General features: G+C 48.9%; 1 protein-coding gene across 4 annotated transcripts in view; it reads left to right on the top strand.

The window, feature by feature from the left end:
• The first annotated feature begins 2,468 nt into the window (after positions 1–2,468).
• The window catches only part of LOC105472595 (C2 calcium dependent domain containing 2), a 70,649-nt gene continuing 50,723 nt past the window's right edge, over positions 2,469–22,394 (top strand). The window contains exons 1-2 of one of the 4 annotated variants that reach the window (XM_011725979.3): positions 2,469–3,063; positions 14,248–14,346. In XM_011725979.3, the coding sequence (XP_011724281.2) occupies positions 2,785–3,063; positions 14,248–14,346 (378 nt within the window). In that variant the 5' untranslated portion in view covers positions 2,469–2,784. Of the gene's footprint in view, positions 3,064–3,098; positions 4,387–14,247; positions 14,347–22,394 lie in introns of those variants that run through there. The other 3 variants (XM_011725978.2, XM_011725981.3, XM_071095749.1) reach the window with 3 other exon arrangements.

Here is a 22,394-nt window from a genome sequence, read left to right as displayed (position 1 = left end):
CCTGTGTGCACACATGGCACGGGGGACACCGGGCCCTCGGTTTCGTCACCCCGGTTATTCTGGCAAGGGGACCAGCAGGACTCTAATTATCCAACTGCCTAGGTCTAGCTACAGGTCAGGAAATAATTAGACTTTTCTGCCAAATAAGAAGGGATTTCTTTTGTTTCTGCCTAAAGTAACACAGAATAGAAGAAAAGAAGAGCAGTTCCCCCACCCTTACAGACTGGAGTGCCTGTGTGTAACAGATGGGTCACTTGCAGGAAGTTGATAGTCTCATTCTTTTTTTTTTTTTTTTTTTTTTTTTGAGATAGCGTGTCTCTCTGTCGCCGAGACTGGAGTGCAGTGGCGCGATCTCGGCTCACGGCAAGCTCCGCCTCCCGGGTTCAAGCCATTCTCCTGCCTCAGCCTCCCGAGTAGCTGGGACTACAGGCACCCGCCACCACACCAGGCTGTTTTGTGTGTGTTTTTAGTAGAGACGAGGTTTCACCATGTTAGCCAGGATAGATAGTCTCATTCTTATTTCCACTTTCTGATAACAGACCTGGCTCGCAAGGGCCCATCCCCAGCTCACCTGGGCAATCCCCGTCTAATTTTACCTCCCTGCCAGCTTCCTATCCTGTTCCCCACAAAGGCTCCCTGTCCAGCTGCTGTGCGATTCCTTCCTCTTTCCTGAAGAAAATCCAGACCCAGGGATTCGGGGCCAGAATCCCCTCTGATGTACCAACTACCGGCCCCGCAGCAGACTCCTGGCTAGGGTAGAGAAGATCAAATGCTCAGTCTATCTAATTCCTTTCAAGGTCAAGTTCCCTTAACACAGGTGCAGAAAATAACAGGTGAATCACTTTCTCACGGTTTAGGCCTGTGTTAGGCCCTGGAGAATCTCAGGCTAGTATGTTTCTATGGCACTCCCTAAGGACCGCATCCACTCTGCAAGAGGAGGGCACAGGGACACGTCCCACACACCACACCACACACACACACACACACACACACCACATGCACTGCACTTACACTTCACACATACACACACACCCATGCACCACCCATTCACACTCGCACCACTCTGTGCACCCCACACACACCACATGCACCGCACACACCACATGCACCGCACACACCACATGCACCACACACACCACATGCACCACACATATCACATGCACCACACACACCACATGCACCACACATATCACATGCACCACACATACCACATGCACCACACACACCACATGCACCGCACACACCACATGCACCGCACACACCACATGCACCACACATACCGCATGCACCACACACACCACATGCACCACACACACATGCACCACACACACCACATGCACCACACATATCACATGCACCACACACACCACATGCACCACACATATCACATGCACCACACACACCACATGCACCACACATACCACATGCACCACACACACTACATGCACCACACATACCACATGCACCACACACACCACATGCACCACACATACCACATGCACCTCACCACACACACTACATGCACCACACATACCACATGCACCACACACCACATACACCACACACACATGCACCACACACACTACATGCACCACACACACATGCGCCACACATACCACATGCACCACACACACCACATGCACCACACACACCACATGCACCACACACACATGCAGTGCACTTACACATCACATATACACACACATCCATGCACCACACTGACACACCACACACACAAACACATGCACCATGCTTACACATCACACATACACACACCACACCCATGCACCACACATACACACACCACCCTGTGCACCACACACACCACACTCACAACACATCACACCACATGCACCACACACGTCACACCACATAAACCCCCGGCCCCATACACACTGAATGAATAACACAGCCACACAGAGGGCAGGGCCTGGGCCCGGTACTGAGTCCCTCCTTGCCTCTGAACAGCACACCCCCTAAGGCAGGCCCAGCCCACGGCTCCAGGGGCTGTCACAGATTTCCAGGGACTTTCCGAGGAGGGAGCCTGGAGCCTGTCTTGCTGGCGAGCAAATGGCAGTCCTCGAGATCACCCTGACTGCGCGCTGTGCACACGCACACTCACACGTGCGCACACACACGCACTTGTGCAAGCGCGCACACGAGCCAAGCCAGGCAGCCGCACAGCAGCCGCCAGGGTCGGGTTGATGAATCCGGAGGCCCTGGTCACCTCGCGGCCCGCGGACAGGCGCCGGAGGGGCTGGCGGCGCGCGCACGTGGCGGGGCCCGGGCGGCGGGCCCTTTAAAGGGGCGGGGGCGGGCCGCGTTGGTAGCAGCCTGGAGAACGGCGGCCCCCGCAGGCCCAGCCGCGCCCCCTCCCTCGGGCACCGCCCCCGCCCCGCCCCGCCCCGCGGTCCGAGCCTCCTCCGGCCGCTGCTGGGCCGCGGGCGGGACGCCTGGGGCGGCGCGCGCAGGAGGAAGCGCGCCCGGCCGCGGCGCAGGAACTTCCCTGACGCCGAGTCGGGAGCGCCGGCCGCGGGGTCCGCTCGCGCCTCTGTTCCGCAGGTGTGCGGGGCTTTCGCCCAGTCCCGGCTGCGGCCGCCGCGCATTTCCTCCCCGCTCGCCCCGCCCGCAGGCCCCGGGCCGCGCTCCTCGCCGGGCTCCGACCCCGCCGCGCCCCCTCCACGCCCCCCGCGCGCCGCGGCCGCCGCCAGCGCGTGTCCTGAGTCCGCAGCTTCGGCCCGGGGCTGCCGGGGAAGTTGGGGCGAGGCGGGCCGGGGATGCGCCATGGCCATGGCCCGGCTAGGCTCGTGGCTTGGGGAGGCGCAGTGGCTCGCGCTGGTGTCGCTCTTCGTCGCGGCGCTGGCCACGGTAGGCCTGTACCTGGCGCAGTGGGCGCTGGCCAGGGCGCGACCCCAGCCCCAGCGGCGGGCGGTGGAGCATGGAGAGGGGCAGCGCCCGGGGTCCGACGCGCTGCTCTCCTGGATCCTGACGCTGGGCAGCTGGAGGAGCCAGTGGCAGGCGGCCTGGGTGACCGCCCTGAACGAGGAGGCCGAGAGGAAAGGGGTGAGTTTCCGGGACTGCGGGCCGGGGGGCGGCCGATGCCGGGGCGGTCTGTCCGGGCCAAGCTCTTTCCTGGAGGCGTCGCCACAGCCCCTGACCCAGGCGAAGTGTTGAGTCCTCTCCCCAGCGCAGAGCATCCTCCAGAGTTAGGAGAGAGACGGGGGAGCGAGGACCCTTGACTGAGAGACAAGACAAAGTGATTGATTTTATTCTCCAAACGGCAGGTGCTCCAGGCCCTGGGCTCCGCGAGGGACAGGCTGGCGGTTGGAGGGACTGTCAGTAGCGCTCATCCGCGCCAGTCGGTACCTCCCCTGCCTGGAGTCCCGACGCGAATTCCCGTGCCCGATCGGACACTCACTGAGCTTGCACATGATACACGAATAGCTGTGACCCCAATGTGCTTCCACCTCTCATAGAGCTGAATTTCACCAAGAATTTATCTCCAAAGACTTGCATTCCTTGGCATATAAAAACAGCGACCGTTTGCTGAGGGCCAGCCGCTGGGCAGACATCCTACCGAGGCTTTCGGTGCGTCTGCCATCTCTGAATCCTCACAACTCCCCGGACATAGGTGTTATCACTGTTTTACAGATGAGGAAACCGAGGCCCAGAGACGGCAGGCAGCCTGCCCAGTGCCACACAGCTCGTGGGCGGCAGAGCTGGCATGTGAGCCCAGCTGCCCTGGCCTGCAAGCTAAGGGCCTTGTGTCTTACCTCTGCTGCCTCACAGTCCTGTGGGCGTTTCTGTAGTCGCCGATTGTTCCTTGACTTATTTTTGCTTTTAAGACATCTTAGTTTAATGACAAGTTCCTGGTATGTACTGTTCTTAGGCATTTCACAGGAGGAGTTGGAGCCTGGGTGAGTTTGGGGAGGCACCCCTAGTCTTGGCCGCTGCTCCGCCCTTCCAGGCCACAGTTTCCTGCACCTACATATAAAGCTCAGTGGTCATTCGCTGTGGAAATAGCAGAATTGCTAATTTTGAACGTCTGGCCCCATCAACCTTCAAAATATTCCATGGCAGGCCCTGTGCCTGGTCCTTGTGCCATGGCCTTGGAAGACATGGCCATGGAATTAAAAAACAAAAAAGCTTTGACTATCAGCAGACATCCAGCAAATCAAGAGACCTTGTTCTGAACTCTTGAAAAAGAACATAAATGACTGTACTTTTTGGAGGAAAAAAGGCTTCAGGGTCAGTCGACTGACTTTTGTCCTGGTGCCCAGAATCTGTGCCTCAGCTGTCCAGAGCTGAAGAATTTCTCAGGGAAACCAGCGGTCTCTTGTGGGAGCCCTCCACTCCTGTTGGCCTCACATCCAGGAGCAAATGCAGGTATTTCCCCAGGAAGCTTCCATCACTGACCCCTGATTGACCTAGTATCAAGGCTTCTGAGGCTGAGTCCCCTCCAGGCTGGTGGCGCGATTGGGCACCAGTCTCATCCGTGCCCTTTGTAGGAGGCAGGCGAGTGTTGGGTGAATGACCTGTGAGTTCCGCTTCTAACTCTGGAGTTTCAGGCCCAGAGGCAGTGACCTTACCTTCTGTATATTTGGGATGGTTTGTTTCCTGACATGTATGGATTGGCTTCAGAAAATATGATCCCCTTGGATATGATCCTTCCATATTCCCATCTGCCTGAAGTGTCGAGAGGCAGAGAAGAGGACGTCCCTGCCCTGACATCTGTCTTGGGCTGGTCAAGTCAATCTGAGAACACGGAAGGAAATATTTGAAAGTTTTGGATAAAAACTTTTTACCTGAGTCTTCGTGTGGGATCAGGGAAGGTTTGCATTCAGGGAGAGAGAGGGTCTCAGCTTGTCTGCACCTTCTCTGTTCTCTGTCTGCTGTTGGCCACACACTGCAGTCTCATACCCCTGTCTCTCCTGACTTCCTGCCCGGAAGAGGCAACAGTGTCCTGGATTCATGCTCAAAGCAACCCAGGACCATCTCTGCCATATTTGCATGGACATAGTCCATTAGTTCTGTGATGACAGTCTTTGGTATTGCTTACTTTCCTGGGGACTGGGGTGGGGGAACACAGTCCTGATGCCTGGGAATGTCATTTCATTTCCATTCGAATGGAACGTGTTGCTGGCAGATAGGATCTGGGTGACTGGGCTCCCTATGAGTGATGGTCGCACACCCTCCCCGCATCCTGAGCCATCGCTGCTGTGTCAGTGATGGCATTGTGGGTGAGCAGGTGGTGGTGTTTGCATTCCTGGCCGCCCTGAGTCCGGTGATTGTCACATACATCCGAGCATCCTGGGCCATCGCTGTTGTGACAGTGATGACCGTGTGGGAGAGCAGGGGCTGCTATGTCCATTCGTGGCTGCCCTGACTCTGGCAGGAGTTTCTCGCTGCCCTCCCCCACCTCAATTCCCACTAATCCCGGATTAGGGCTGACACTCCGAGCCCGCTCTCGCCCGGAAAGCCACAGCTTAGTGCTCCCCCTCCTGCCTCTGCCTTGTCCTGATGTCACTCTGTCCTACCCAGGGAGGAGACCAGTTCTTGGCCTGTCACTTAGGGATTGAGAAGACCTGGTAATAACTTAATCACATCCAGCATTCTGTCTGAAAAGTGGAGTTTTTTATACAACGGAGACAATAACTCCTCCCATTCCAAGTTTTACCCCACCTTTGTATTTTAAGATGGAAAGAAACCCTAAACTCTTCTAGCCAAGCCCCTTCCTTCTCCAGAAGAGGAGACTGAGGCCCCTGAGCTGGAGGAATTTGCTGAGGTCTGCCCATCAGTGGCTGCAGCCTGTTCCCTTGTGGGAAGCAGTTTCAACTTGGAGACCTAAATGTTTCCTTTAAATGAGAGCCAGCGAGAACGGCTCAGAGAATAGAATTGTTAATGTGTTATCCTAAACAGTGGGGCTTGCACCTCCCAGGATCCAAGGACTGGGCAGCACCCTAGGAGTCCTCGTGCTCTCTGATGACCACTGCAGCAGCGCAGACTCCCCATATCGCAGGGGACCTCGGATTCCCACCCTCACTCCAGAAAGGGCTCTAAATTTTATGTGACAGTGATTTGCACTGACCTCAGAGGAAACCATTGCTGATCTGCCAGCTGGCCAGGTGGACGCCAGGTATGCAGAGATCGCAGGAGTCCCTCCCAGAGAGCTTAGCGACACACATGCCTGCCCCCCACATCTGCCTCAGTAGGCTTGGGGAGCACACTGTGAGGGTGTCCCATGGTTGAGAATCACTGGTGAGAAGCTACTAGAACACACCTGCCATCCATCAGAGTTACTCTTTCTTTTTTTTTTCCTTTTTTTTTTTTATTGTTATACTTTAAGTTCTAGGGTACATGTGCGCAAGGTGCAGGTTTGTTACATAGGTATACATGGGCCATGTTGGTTTGCTTCACTCATTAGCTCATCATTTACATTAGGTATTTGTCCGAATGCTGTTCCTCCCCCAGTCCCCCACCCCCCGACAGGCCCTGGTGTGTGATGTTCCCCACCCTGTGTCCATGTGTTCTCGTTGTTCAACTCCCACCTATGAGTGAGAACATGCGGTGTTTGGTTTTCTGTCCTTGCGATAGTTTGCTGAGAATGCTGGTTTCCAGCTACATCCATGTCCCTGCAAAGGACATGAACTCATCCTTTTTTATGACTGCATAGTATTCCATGGTATATATGTGCCACATTTTCTTAATCCAGTCTATCGTTGATAGGTATTTGGGTTGGTTCCAAGTCTTTGCTATTGTGAATAATGCTGCAGTAAACATCCATGTGCATGTGTCTTTATAGTAGAATGATTTATAGTCCTTTGGGTATATACCCAGTAATGGGATTGCTGAGTCAAATGGTATTTCTAGTTCTAGATCCTTGAGGAATCGCCATACTGTCTTCCAAAATGGTTGAACTAATTTACACTCCCACCAACAGGGTAAATAGAGTTCCCCTTTCACCCAGCACCACCTAAAAGCAGTTGTTTGAGCTTTGACTCTTGCCTCTCCATTTGGTGTGGTGTTGCAGACACCTCATTCCCATTGATGTGATCACTCTTTGGTCATAGAGAACAGAAGATGCCAGAACTGGCTCAGTCTCAGGTCAGGCTCCTTAGACTGAGAACTAATATTATGGTATCCAAAAGCACCAGTTGAGATTTTCTTTTTGCTCCCCTGTGATTACATCAGTATTTACAAAGTGGTTCATGATCATCAGTTATACCCTCAACACCCGCTTGGGAGTCTCCGGGACTGCTGTCCCACAGTCTCCTTGACTCTGGGATCCAGCGTGCTTGCTGCCGATGGCCGCTGCCCGTGGGCTGCATAGCACTCCCCCCAAGGCTGATGCTGTCTGGACCACGTGTGGGCAGCACCCGTCCCGAAGTGAGGCCTGTGTTCTGTGGCCTGCGCTCTGGGCTTGTCTAGTAGCGGCCCACCTGAGTGGGATGAGGCCCCGGACGAGGAGGGTCCCCAATGCTGTTTGTTTCTTTAGTCCTTCAGCCCAGGGTTTCTTTAAAGGAATGTTCCAAATACAAATGATCAAGACTATAACTATCAAACAATTTGTGGTCTTTGTAAAAAGAAAAAAAAAAAAAAAAAAGAAAGATGCTGTGTGGACTTGGAACATGTTATTAATAGCACTGACTTGAATAGAAGTTTCTGCATTTACAAAGTAAACAAAGTGGCCACCAGACTTCAGAGTCTTTGCATTATATAATGACCTTCCAGTTGTGCTCACAAAGTCCAAACTCCTTGACCAGTGACAGTGACTGTGGTGTAGGAAGAAGCCAGTTGGTAGAACTGTGGCAGCCACTGTGGGGAAGGGCCATGGAGCTGCCCTTCCCTCCTCCAGTAGAAGGAACTTGGGCCTTTTTGGGGCTGTGAACCCTGCGCCCTCCACCGTGACCCCTTCTGTCGCTCCAGTGTCCAGGGACTTTTCCTGTATGGGGCCTTCCCACAGGTCATTCCTTTTGTTTGGAATTCTTATCTTTTTTTCTGCTTATTTGACTTCTCTAAATCTTTTGGATCTTGGCTCAGAGGTCCCTGATCCTCCCCTTCAGCCAGGATGCTCCCCACCCTGCCCTCCTCCCGACCCCCTGGAGTCACTTATGCCCTGGTCAGCTCCCGGCATTGTGAGCTGGGGCAGAGCCAGGGGCCGTCCAGGCAGAGCCAGTCCCAGTGCCCGGCACAAAGCCGGCTCGCGGCAGGCTCTGGTCTCAGTGGGGTGAATGATGGGCCTCTGGAGGAGGAGAAACAGTGGTGATGCCCATTCCTCCATCTGGACTCAGGCCTTCTGTCTTGGGAGCCGGCCAGGCCTGGGCAAAACAAGCTGTTTAATGTGCTTTGTTTTTCACTTCTAAAGCATCAACATTAAAGGAGGCTCTGATGACTTTGCAAGTCATCAATGCAAAACCCAGGAATAGGCGCCAGTTCAGTTTGTTCTTTGCACTCACCCATTCTCCCAACAAGACAGGAATTCAGGAAAGTGTGGGTGTAGTGTTCACATCAACTAAAATTCCCCCAACGCTAACTTCCATTCCCGCGGGCCCCTGGTAGGTTGCCGAGGAGGGAAGGCACTTCTTCAGCCTGTGGAAGAGCCTGTGGGGAAGCCGTGGAGCTGGGTGCGGGTTTGCTTGGTGCTCCAGCTCTGCCCTCCCAGCTGTGCGATCCTGGGAGAGTCTCTGTGCATCACCTGCAGGAGGGAAGACTTTGGGTTCAATCCGGAAAACAAAATCCACTCTCCTAGCGGTGAGATCAGATCTGTGTGAGGCATTTAGCAAAATGCCTGGTGCATAGTGAGACAATAAAGGTAGGCTGCTCTCTTTAAAGTCTTATTTTTTAAACTTTTTATTTTGAACTGCTTTCACAGAAAAGTTGAAAAAAAATGATTTAGCTTCCATATATTAGTCGCTCAGCCTTGCATAACCACAGCTCAATGATCAGAACCAAGAAATTAACATTGGTGCCATGTTACTATGATTCGTAACACAATAAGATTAATGTAATGTAATAATTCAAGAAATTTAGGCCAGGCGCGGTGGCTCACGCCTGTAATTCCAGCACTTTGGGAGACTGAGGCGGGCGGATCACCTGAGGTCAAGAGTTCAAGACCAGCCTGACCAACATGGAGAAACCCCCATCTCTACTAAAAATACAAAATTAGCTGGGTGCGGTGGCATGTGCCTGTAATCCCAGCTACTTGGGAGGCTGAGGCAGGAGAATCGCTTGACCCGGGAGGCAGAGATTGCAGTGAGCCAAGATTGTGCCATTGTACTCCAGCCTGGGCAACAAGAGTGAAACTACGTCTCAAAAAAAAGAGAGAGAGAGAAAGAAAAAGAGAAAGAGAGAGAGAGAGAAAGAAAGAAAGAAAGAGAAAGAAAGAAAGAAAGAGAAAGAAAGGAAAGAAAGAAAGAAAGAAAGAAAGATTAACATTGTCACAACGCCCAATGACTAAAGCGAAGGCCTTCTTTGAATGTCACCAGTTTTCCACCTGTCTCCTTGTATTGTTCTAGGTTCCCATTAAGGGTACCTGTGGCGTTGAGTTGTGACTTCTTCATCACCTGCAGTCTGTCAGGGTTTCTCAGTCTTCCTTTGTTTTTTATGACCTTGATAACTGAAGACTATTGATCATTATTTTGCTGACTATCTTTCCATTTGCTTCGCATTTTCATATGGTTGGAGTGAGGTTATACAAACCACAGAAGTGGTGTGCACTGTGTCTGGGGCTTGTGACGTCAGTGTGTCTTGTTGCAGTGGATGCTGAGCTTGGTGCCTTGGTTAAGGTGAGTTCTGCTGGGGTCATCCTCTTGTATTTTATGTCTCCTCCTGTATTAGTCTATTCTTGCATTGCCAGAAAGAAATGCCTGAGACTGGTAGTTTATAAGAAAAGAGGTTTAATTGACTGATGGTTCTGCTGTCCAGGAAGCATGGCAGATTCTGCTTCTGGGGAGGCCTCAGGAAACTTACAATCATGGTGGAAGGTGAAGGGGAGCAGGCTCATCTTCTATGACCCAGAGCAGGAGGGAGAGAAAGAGGCAGGAGGTGCTACACACTTTTAAACAACCAGATCTCATAAGAACTCACTCAATGTACAGTACCACGTGGGGATGGTGCTAAACCATTCATGAGAAGTCCCCCTACCATGATCCGGTCACCTCCCACCAGGCCCCTCTGGCAACACTGGAGATTACAATTCAAGATGAGATTTGGGCAGGGACACAGATCCACATCATGTCACCTCATATCTTTCCTGCTGTAGTTAACAGGTAGTGTGGGGACATACTTTGAGCCTGTGCAGATCCCGTCGCTCCTCGAACTTTTCCTCACTGATTTCACAACCATTGGTATATCTTGTGTGCAGTGATGACGCAGGTGCAGTTCGCTTGATGGTGACTTTCTGTTTCCTCTTCCTTGCTCTCTTTATTATCTGGAACTCTACTGCAGGAGAGATCTGTCATTTCTCCTCCAATGAGATATTTATCTGATTGTTTAGCTCAATATAGACTCAATGGGTATTTATTTTATTCTGTGGGTTATAATCCCATACTATCACTATTTATTATATTGTTGTATCAGTTTGTTTTCCCACTGCTTTGAAGGACTTCCCTGAGAGTGGGTAATTGATAAAGGAAAGACATTTAATGACTCACAGTTCCACATGGCTGGGGAAGCCTCAGGAAACTTACAATCATGGTGGTAGGGGAAGCAGGCACCTTCTTCACAAGGTGGCAGGAGAGGGAAGAAGGAAGGAGGAACTTCGAAACACTTATGAAAGCATCAGATCTTGTGAGAACTCACTATCATGAGGACAGCATGGGAGAGACCGCCCCGTGATCCAGTCACCTCCCTCCCTCTACAGATGGGGATTACAGGGACCTCCCTTGACACGTGGGGATTACAAACAGAGCCACACCAAATCAGTTGCTTAAGTTGTTCTCCTTTGGGCCATCAGGGTGCTCCTTTGAGAGTAGCCTCTTGTGTTCTTCCATCAAGCCCACTTTTTTTTTTTTTCATTTCCTTCATGTTTCCACAAAATGTTTGTTTTTGGCTCCCCACAGGCCCTGGATTCAGCCACTTCTTCAAGCAGCCCTGATTCCTTTTATTGGAGAAGTGTTTAGAAACCAAGACCTAGGCATTGGGTGTGTTCATTACCGCTTGGTTCTCATTGCTCCTCTTCAGTGCTTCAGTGTTCAGCAATAGCAAACATACATGTGTATACCAACATGTGTGCGTGTGTCTATATTTCTGTGTATTTCTCACTGCATTTAACTTAAAAATCATGATTGTATCCTGTACCTTGGGTTCTAATCCAACAGAGTTCATTTTAGTTTTTTCCCTTTCTTATTCTTAACTCCCTTCTCCAAGAGTAAGACATTGGACATCTGCTGTCTTATTTACTTACTACTTATATGTTCAGTTCTAGTATATGCATAAAGTAGTTTCTGAGTTCCCAACCTATGAAACACATTTACTGGATTACAGCATTTATGTGCAGTCAAGATGCAGTTTTCCAAGCTTCTTAGGTTATATCTGTATTTTTCCCATCCCCTTCAGGGTGGTTATATTGTTCATTTGTAGTGCATGTGTTTGTTGGTGCACCAGAGCCACACAGTTTTAATTATGGGGTTTCTGTAGTCTGTTTTAATATCTGGTGGAGCTAGTTACCCTTGTCTTCCTTTTTCAGTGTTTTCCTGGCAATTCTTGTGTGTTTCTTTTTCCATGTGGACACAAAGTCTTCCTTTAAGTGGACTGGGGTCTGGAATAAGGGTTCTCTCAGCATTGACACAGCAGCAGAGATGCAGAGATACCTGAATTTGTGGTTGTGTGTGGCAGGCAGGCACACCCTGCTCCTGAAACTCAAGGTCTTGGCAGATCAGAAAAGGAAAAGCAATCTCTCTTAATAATTCATTTTCTTTGTGAGACCACCCCTTGACCTTAAGTTTCCCAGCAAACTCTTTTTTTTTTTTTTTTTCTTTTGAGATGGAGTCTCGCTCTGTCGCCCAGGCTGGAGTGCAGTGGTGTGATCTCGGCTCATTGCAAGCTCCGCCTCCCGGGTTCACGCCATTCTCCTGCCTCAGCCTCCCGAGTAGCTGGGATTACAGGCGCCTGCCACCAAGCCTGGCTAATTTTTTTGTATTTTTAGTAGAGATGGGGTTTCACCATGTTAGCCAGGATGGTCTCGATCTCCTGACCTTGTGATCCGCCCGCCTCGGCCTCCCAAAGTGCTGGAATTACAGCCGTGAGCCACCGTACCCGGCTGCAAACTCTTTTCAAGGTTTGAATTCAGAAGGTAGCAAGGGAAGAGGGTAAACACTGCATCTGCTGCCCCAGGGGAGCATGCATCTGCACCTAGGCTGGTGTAGGGCAACGTCGTATCTTTAGACTACTACAGAAGGTACATTGTTTCTCCACTGCATCCTCCCAGCGGCTGGCATGTTGCCTGCTCATGGTTCTCTGCCTGGCACTGTTCTCTGTGCTGGGTTCTGTTCTCTCAGGCCAGAGAGCCTGGTGCACAGAACTGTCTCATCACCAAGCTCACAGCGTGGCCCTGGCCAGCAGGTCCCACCCAAACAAGCTCCCACCACAGAGAATGCCAGCAGAGCAGCCCTGAAACTGTGATTTCATCCCTGTTGAGTAGTGCATTTAATTCTTTGCTGATTTTTTTGGGATGAGGTAGATAGTGCAAGAACAGGGTGAGGTTAGAAGTGTATAAATCAAAATGTTCTGTCGCTTTTAGGTTTACTTGGGTCATTGGGAATTCTTAAGAAATAGCCTCAGCATAACCTCATTGCTTGCTCACTTGCACCATGCTTGCTGGAATTGCCATGGCACGGTTTTACACCGCTTCCCGTCTCCCACCCTCGGTCATGCCTTGTAGCTGGACCTAGCTCACTGCGGTGGAGATGATATACAATGGGAGCCTGTGGGGCTGCGTGTTTTTTAACCACCCAGTCGGAGCTTACTTAAACCTGATGTGCTTTCTACACCATGTCAGTAACAGAGTTCAAGGAGAATTTCAGTGTGGGGTTGTGTCGTTGGCAATACACATTTGGCCTTTCGAGAGCTTAGTTTTGAAAGAGCAAGACTTGGCTGGCCACATAAACCCTGGTTTCTTTGTTATAAAACGTTGGTCTTGTTGCCTTGTGGTCCTGTTTATTTAATTGTGCATCTCTTGTTTGGGGATTTAATTCTTTCTCTTTGAGACAGGGCCTTGCTCTGTCGCCCAGGCTGGAGTGTGATCCAGCTAAATACAACCTTCACCTCCTGGGTGCGAGTGATTCTTGTGCCTCAGCTTCCTGAGTAGCTGGGATTACCCATGTGTGCCACCACACGCAGTTAATTTTTGTATTTTTGGTAGAGACAGGGTTTTGCCATGTGGTCAGGCTGGTCTTGAACTGCTGGCCTTGAGTGATCTGCCCGCCTTGGCCTCCCAAAGTATTGGGATTACAGGTGTGAGCCACCATGCCTGGCCTTGCTTGGAGATTTTTAATTGGAAGAACCAGAACAGACATGAGCTGACCGAGTTTCCTGAAAGGATGCTGGGGGAACATGCAGAGCCATGGGCAAAGGTGAACCTTGGGGCCAGGTGGCTCCAGAGAGCTGTGAAGTAGGAGCCAAGGAGTCTACGCTGTGGGCAGCCACCAGCTGGGCTCATTTCCAGCCAAGGAACCTTGGTCACCCTCTCAGATCCCAGGCAGAGACCAGGCCTAGGGGGTAGGAGAAGAGAATGGGGGCACCCTAAGTAACCGTGCCATAGCAACCACACGCAACAGGGAGAGGTGCCTCTCCTAGACCAGAGTAGAGGACCGTCCCTAGCAGTCAGGGAGGGTACAGCCGGAGCCCACTGTGCCAGCCAAGGTGACCGCTAGACCCACAGATCCTCTAATGTGCACGAAGCGGCCCTGCCCCAAGAGTCTGTTTCTTTCCTTATGCTGTCAGCAGGAAGATTCCGAATGCCCTTCACAGGCTTCCTGCAGCATCTTCAGCTTCGCTCCTGGGTGCCTGTCCTTTCCCAGCCTTCTCCTATAACTGAATCCTGCGCACTGAGCACAAGCCATCAGCAGCTGCTCCTTGGATGTGCAAACCTACTGATATTTAGCCGCTGCTGCTATTTAGAAGCACAGGGTTAACAGAAAGACGTGTTAGTACATTTTCTTAATTTTTCAGAATTTTAAACAGATACGTAATTTAAAAGATGCAGCCCCTCCTGTGCATGCCCCTCCTCATGCCACTCCTCTGTTCCAGGGCCCGCCTTTCCTGTCCTTTGAGGAGGACCCGCGGCAGCAGCCCCTGGAGCTGGCAGTGCAGGAGGTCTCCAGTGTGCTCAGGTCGGCCGAGGAGAAGGTGAGCCCGGGAGCCCCTTTCCCTGCAGGAGGAAGTGAACTTGGTGCCGGGGACGGGCAGTTTGCTTTGTTTAGAATCATCGGGCCGGGTGCGGTGGCTCAAGCCTGTAATCCCAGCACTTTGGGAGGCCGAGACGGGCGGATCACGAGGTCAGGAGATCGAGACCATCCTGGCTAATACGGTGAAACCCCGTCTCTACTAAACAAATACAAAAAACTAGCCAGGCGCGGTGGCGGGCGCCTGTAGTCCCAGCTACTCGGGAGGCTGAGGCAGGAGAATGGCATGAACCCGGGAGGCAGAGCTTGCAGTGAGCTGAGATCATGCCACTGCACTCCAGCCTGGGCGACAGAGCGAGACTCTGTCTCAAAAAAAAAAAAAAAAAGAATCATCGAAAACGCAGAACCCTTTACAGTAGGAAAAAAATCAAAACCACCATCTGGTCCATCAACTGATGGGTGGATGAAGAAAGTGTGATCCGTCCACATAATGGGACGTTATTCCGCCTTGAAAAGGAGCGAAATTCTGACACTCGCTCCAGTGCGGATGAACCCTGAAAATCAGGTGTCAAGTAGAAAAAGCTGGACACAAAAAGCCTCGTATTGTGTGATTCCATGTATATGAACTATCCAGAGTAGATAAACCTGCAGAGACACAGAGGAGGTTCTTGTTGCCAGGGCCTGGGTGAGGGACTCTTGGGGGAAAATGGAGAGTGACTGCTGATGGGCTGAGGGGTTCATGTTGGGGGGATGAAATGTTCTAGAATTGATGGTGGTGTTAGTTGTAGAACTCTGTGAATATATTAAAAACCATTGATTTGTACAGCTTCAACAGGCGAATCATATCTCAGGGCATCTGATATCTGTTGCTCAAATATGTACATCCTGTTGTAGACTTTATATATTATGATATATCTCGTTTTATATACATATGTTTACATATATATGAACTATGTAGATGTTATGTAGAATTCATTTTCCTGTTGCTAACAGTTTATATGCTCAACTTACTAGACTCATCAGATACCATAAAGCATAAAAGCTTCTGAAATAAGTCCTAAGACACTTTCTCTCTGTCTTTTTTGGTTTTGTTTTGTATTGTTTTAGGGATGGGATCTCGCTCTATTGCCCAGGTTGGAGTGCAGGGGCATCAGCTTACTGTACCCTTAAACTTCTGGGCCCAAATGATCCTCTGGCCTCAGCCTCCTGAGTAGCTGGGACTACAGGCGCGTGTCACTGTGCCTGGCTAATTTTTTTTATTTCTTTTTTTGCAGAGATGGGGTCTTGCTATGTTACCTAGGCTGGTTTTGAACTGTTAGTTTCAAGTGATCCTCCAACCTCAGCCTTTGGGAGCAAGTGCTGGGATTATAGATGTGATTCTCCATGACCAGCTGAAATTTTCTCTTTAATACAAGTCTTACCCTTGTACTCATTATATTATTGTTGTTGTTGTTATTATTATTATTATATTTCTTACTCTTGGGCTCTGAATTTTCCCCATTAATAAAAACGGTTTATTTGCCAGTTATGTTCAGCATAACTAGAAAAAATCCAAAGACCACCTCCATGTGGAGAAATACAATGTTCTTGTTGGCTGCTGAATGCACTGATTTGTAATTTACAGTCTAGAGTTGCAGTTAGACATGAGGGTATGGTCTCACTTTAGGAGGGAAAAGAAGGAATCAGTGCTTCCCCCCTTCCCCATAACTCACATGTATATTTCCCATATGTGTATATAAAGAATCTGTTTTTGAAAGCATCATCTATAATGAAGTTCCATTCTCTGTTCCTCCTCTTCCTACCTACACTGATGACTGTTCTTCTAAAGTTGGTCTGCTCTTTCTTCATTTTCAGCCTGTGTTTATATGTTGCCTGTGTTGCTGTATGATGTTTATGGCTCTGTCTGCATTTTTTTTTTTTTTTTGAGACAGAGTCTCGCTCTGTCGCCCAGGCTGGAGTGCAGTGGCCGGATCTCAGCTCACCGCAAGCTCCGCCTCCTGGGTTTATGCAATTCTCCTGCCTCAGCCTCCCAAGTAGCTGGGACCACAGGCGTCCACCACCTCACCCGGCTAGTTTTTTGTATTTTTTAGTAGAGACGGGGTTTCACCGTATTAGCCAGGATGGTCTCGATCTCCTGACCTTGTGATCCACCCGTCTCGGCCTCCCAAAGTGCTGGGATTACAGGCTTGAGCCACCGCGCCCAGCCTCTGTCTGCATTTTATTATCAAGTTAGGTGTGTGGGTGCCATTTAGCAGACAGCAAGGAGGGGACGCCTGTGTGGCCCCAGATGGAGGAGAGTGTTGCGGGCCCCTCCACCCCACCTCTCACGTATCCCTGTGACAGCTGGAGTATTTGTGTGTTTAACATGTTTATCATTTTTTATGTACTTTTGCAACAAGCTTTCTCTATGTAGATCACTGTAATTTTGAGACTTCTCCAGGTTAGTTTTTGTAGTTCTTTTATTTGTTGTTCATTTTGCTTCAGCTATAATTCAGGATTCCAGATGAACCCGAGCTCACTTACCCATCTCCTATTACTGGGTAATTAAATTGTTTTCTCTTTTTCGAAAGTACAGGTTGGTATCCCTTATCTGAAATTCTTGGGGTCAGGAGTATTTTGGGTATCAGATCTTTTTTTGGATTTTTGAATATTTGCATTATTTTTTACTAGTCAAGCATCCCAAATCCAAAATACTCCAGTGAGCATTTCCTTTGAGTATCACATCGGCACTCAAAAAGTTTCAGATTTTGGAGCATTGCAGATTTGGGATTGTTGGATTCAGGATGCTCAGTCTGCACAGAGAGTGCTGCAGCAATTGTGTCTGTTCATTGCCTCCCGACTCCTCAGACAAGCACCGGAGGATCCCAAGAGAAGGCATGAGCCTGGCGGGTCGCTGGTGTGCACACTTCAGCTTGGCCAAGTATTCCTGAGTCAGTCATTAAAGTGCTGTTCCGGTTTTCTTTGCCCTAGCAGCATAGGAGAGCTCTCCTTCCTGCATACCCTTGTCAGCACTGGAGCCACACTGTTACATAATCCTTGCGATGAATGTGAGGAAGTTACTGGAAAATACTGGGGTTGCAGGAGGGAGCCCATGGCAGCAGTGCAGGATGCTGAGCCTGGCACAGCCTGGAGAACTGGGAGGGCCCTGCGGCAGGTGGTCCAGTGCCCATTTTACACCTGGGGAGCTGAGGCGCAGAGAGCCGTGGGCCTGCCCTCCTGGAGCCCGCTGCTTTGGAAGTGCCTTCCCGGATGGCGCGCACCCTCTCTATTTGTGGCAAATAGGGACTGAATCCCTTTGTGGCTGGGTGGTTTCTGTATGGTGTTTTCTGGTGCTTTCCCAGTTAAGAGAGGAGTGGAATGTTCAGGCCTGGCCTGGACAGAGAGTGGAGGAAGCGGAGCTGTGGAAATAGCAAGACTCTATCTTTAAAAAAACTTCATATTGCCAGAAAAGTGGCCTGAGACAGTAGGTGATTCAATTGTAATCCCTTTAATAAATACAATTCCAGAAATGGACATGACAAAAATAGTACATGTAAATTAGAAGTTAAAAACAGCATTGTATTTGTACAGCCATGACCATAGTAACATTTTTCATAACGGTTGAAATGTGGAAGCCACCCAAGGGCTCACTGATAGGTGAATGGATAAGGAAATAGAATAGAATTCAGCCATAGAAAGGAAGGGCATTCTAGGCCGGCCACCGTGGCTCAAGCCTGTAATCGCAGCACTTTGAGGCCGAGGTGGGCAGATCACGAGGTCAGGAGTTCGAGACCAGCCTGGCCAACATAATGAAACCCTATCTCTACTAAAAATACACAAAAAGTTAGCTGGGCGTGTTGCTGCGCGCCTGTAATCCCAGCTATTTAGGAGGCTGAGGCAGGAGAATTGCTTGAACCCGGGAGGTGGAGGTTGCAGTGAGCTGAGATTATGCCACTACACTCCAGCTTGGGTGACAAAGCGAGACTCCATCTCAAAAAAGAAAAAAAAAAAAAAAGGAAGGAAGGACATTCTGACATAGGCTATAACATGAATGAACCTTGAGGACATTATGCTCAGTGAAATAAGCCAGATGTGAAGGGACAAATGCTGTATGAGTCCACTTCTTAGCGGTCCCTAGAGTAGCCTGATTCAGAGAGACAGAAAGTGGAATGGTGCGTGCCAGGTGCTTGGGGGAGGAAAGTGGGGACGTAGTGCTTAGTGAGGACAGAGTTTCAGTCTGGGAAGATGCAGCTTCTGGAGGTGGATGGTGATGATGGTTGATGCAACAAAGTGAATGGACTTAATGCCACTGAACTGTGCACTCAAAAATGGCTAAAATGGTCAATTTTATGTTATGTGTATTTTACCACAATAATAAAAGATATGGAAGGGTATAGAGATTTCTTAAGGTTTCATTAGTTCACATAGCAAGCTTTGTTTAATTTGTTTACCCTTCCTTTACCTGAGCTATGATTTGTCAATCCTTGTCATGGGTCAGTGACTTTATTTTCTTTTTAAAATTTATTTTTTTAATTGACAAAAATTGTACATATTTGTGGTATGCATCTTGATGTTTTGATATATATATACATGTGGAATGGCTAAATCTAACATGTGGATGATGTCATATACTTAACATTTTGTGTGGTTAGAAATTTAAAATCTACTCTTTTAGCAATTTTCAGGTATATAATATATTGTTACTAACTTTAGTCACCATGGTATCCAATAGATCTCTTGAACTTATTCCTTCTAACTGAAATTTGGTATCCTTTAACCAATACCTCCCCAGTGTCCCCAACTCCCTAGCCCCTGGTAACCACCATTCTGCTCTTGGTTTCTTTGAGTTTAACTTTTTAAGATTCTACTTATAAGTGAGATCACGTGGAATTTCTTTCTGTGCCTGACTTATTTCACTTAACATAATGTCCTCCAGGTTTATCCATGTTGTTGCAAATGACAGGATTTTCTTCATTGTTAAGGCTAATATTCCATTGTGTATATCTGCCACATTTTCTTTATCCATTCATCTGTTGATGGACACTCAGGTTGATTCCATCTCTTGGCTGTTTTGAATAATGCTCCAGTATCTTTTTAAATTACTGATTTTATTTCCTTTGGATCTATAATGGACCCTTGAACAGCATGAGGGTTACGGGCACTGACCCCTTGTGCCATCAGAAATCCACATATAGGCCGGGCGCGGTGGCTTACGCCTGTAATCCCAGCACTTTGGGAGGCTGAGGCGGGCGGATCACAAGGTCAGGAGATCGAGACTGTCCTGGCTAACACGGTGAAACCCCATCTCTACTAAAAATACAAAAAATTAGCTGGGCATGGTGGTGGGCACCTGTAGTCCCAGCTATTCAGGAGGCTGAGGCAGGAGAATGGCATGAACCCAGGAGGTGGAGCTTGCAGTGAGCTGAGATCGCACCACTGCACTCCAGCCTGGGTGACAGAGCAAGACTCCATCTCAAAAAAAAAAAAAAAAAAAAAAAACCACATATAACTCTTGATTCCACAGAAACTTAACTAATAGCCTACTGTTGACCAGAAGCCTTACTGATAACATAGTCAATTGACATGTATTTTGTATGTTATCTGTATTACTCTATTCTTACAATGAAGTAAGCTAGAGAAAAATGTTATTAAGAAAATCATGTGGGCCAGGCATGGTGGCTCGCACCTGTAATCCCAGCACTTTGGGGCTGAGGCGGGTGGATCATGAGGTCAGGAGTTCAAGACTAGCCTGGCCAACTTGGTGAAACCCTGTCTCTACTAAAAATACAAAAACATTAGCCAGGCATAGTGGCAGGTGCCTGTAATCCCAGCTACTCAGGAGGCTGAGGCAGAGAATTGCTTGAAGCAGGGAGGCAGAGTTGCAGTGAGCTGAGATCGTGCTGCTGCACTCTAGCCTGGGTAACAGAGCGAGATGCCATCTCAAAAAAAGAAAAAAGAAAAGAAAATCATATGGAAGAAAAAATCTATTTACCATTCATTAACTGGAAGTGAATCATCATAAAAGTCTTCATCTTCATCGTCTTCACGTTCAGTAGGCTGAGGAGGAGGGAGAGGAGGGGTTGGTCATGCTGTAGCAGGGGTGGCAGAAGTGGGAGAAAATCCACGTATTAGTGGACCTGTGCAGTTGAAACCCATGTTGTTCAAGGGTCAGTAGTATACCCAGTAGTGGAATTGCTGGATCATGTAGTAGTTCTCTGTTTAGTTTTTAAAGGAGCTTCCATATTGTTTTCTGTAATGGCCGTAATAATTTACAGTGTCACCAACAGCGCACAAGGGTTCCCTTTTCTCCATGTCCTTACCAGCACTTGTTATCGCTCATATTTTTGCTAATAGCTATTCTCACAGGTTTGACGTGATATCTCCGTGTGGCTTTGATTTGCCTTTCCCTGATGATTAGTGATGTTGAGCATTTTTTTCAGAGACCTGTTGGCCATCTGTATGTCTCCTTTTAAGAAACGTCTATTCAGGTCCTTTGCCCATTTTTTAATTGGGTTATTTGTTTTCTTGCTGTTGAGCTATTTGAGTTGTTTATTTATTTTGGATATTAACCACTTATCAAACATACGCTTTGGAAATATGTGATTCCATTCTGTAGGCTGTCTCTTCACTCTGTTGATGGTTCCTTGGCTGTGCAGAGTTTTTAGTTTGATGCAATCCCATTTGTCTGTTTTTGTTTTTGTTGCCTGTGTTTTGGGGATCATACCAAAAAAAATCATTGCCCAATCCAATGTCTTAAAGCTTTCCTTCTGTGTTTTTTCCTAGTAGTTTTATAGTTTCTGGTCTCACATTTAAGTTCTTCATGCATTTTGAGTTGATTTTTGTATATGTGTGAGATAAGGGTCTAATTTCATTCTTCTGCATGTGGATAGCCAGCTTTCCCAACACCATTCAAGGAGTCAGGACTTTTTTTTTTTTTTTTTTGAGACAGAGTCTTGCTGTCTTGCTCTGTCACCCAGGCTGAAGTGCGGTGGCGCAACCTCGGCTTACTGCAACCTCCGCCTCCTGGGTTCAAGAGATTCTCCTGCCTCAGCCTTCTGAGTAGCTGGGCGCAGTAGCTCACGCCTGTAATCCCAGCACTTTGGGAGGCCGAGGCAGGTGGATCATGTGGATCAGCCTGGCCAACATGGTGAAACCCCATCTCTACTAAAAACACAAAAATTAGCCGGGCGTGGTGTTGTACACCTGTAATCCCAGATACTCGGGAGACTGAGGCAGGAGAATTGCTTGAACCTGGGAGGCGGAGGTTGCAGTGAGCCGAGATTGTGCCATTGCACTTCAGCCTGGGTGACAGAGCCAGACTCCACTCGGAAAAAACAAACAAACAAAACAAAACAAAACAAAACACGAGTCAAGGCTGTGAAGCAGCAGCCGTGTTGTCCTGGTTAGGAGCAGGGTTCCTTGCTCCGTTCTTTTACTTCCTTATGTGGCTCGGCTTCTTACCTGTAAAGGTAGAGGATACTATCCACCCCCTAGACAGGCTATGAGGATGGAGTGAGTTACTGCAGGTACAGCATATGGAGCAATGCCAAGCCTGTGCCAGGCTCAATATTTTCGCCTACCTCTATTGTTATTTTTGCTCACGTGTTTATTTCTTCACTGTTCTTAGACGTAGAAGAGTAGAGGTACTTGAGAAAGAGTATGTGTATTTTTAAGGATCTTGATACGTTTTGTCAGAAAAGCAACCTTAGGAAATAGACTACTTTTTATTTTTTGAGACAGTTTCCCTCTGTCACCTAGGCTGGAGTGTACTGGCACAGACACTGCTCACTGCAGCCTTGACCTCTTGGGCTCAACAGTCCTCCTGCCTCAGCCTCCCGAGTAGCTGGGACTACAGACATGCACCACCATGCCTGGCTAGTTTTTTATTTTTTCTGTAGAGATGGTGTCTCACTTTGTAGCCCAGGTTGGTCTTGAACTCCTGGGCTCAAGTAGTCCATCGTCTTCTGCCTCCCAAAGTGCTGAGATTATAGGTGTGAGCCACCTCATCCGGTGAAAGTGGATGATTAAATTGCATTTGTTTTGATACAATTACAGAAATAGTTCATGCTCATT

The sequence above is a fragment of the Macaca nemestrina genome, chromosome 4 (genome assembly GCF_043159975.1).
Source record: "Macaca nemestrina isolate mMacNem1 chromosome 4, mMacNem.hap1, whole genome shotgun sequence".
Taxonomy (NCBI): Eukaryota; Metazoa; Chordata; class Mammalia; order Primates; family Cercopithecidae; genus Macaca; species Macaca nemestrina.
The sequence above is the reverse complement of the archived record's forward strand: the minus strand, read 5'-3'. Positions and strand labels throughout refer to the sequence as shown.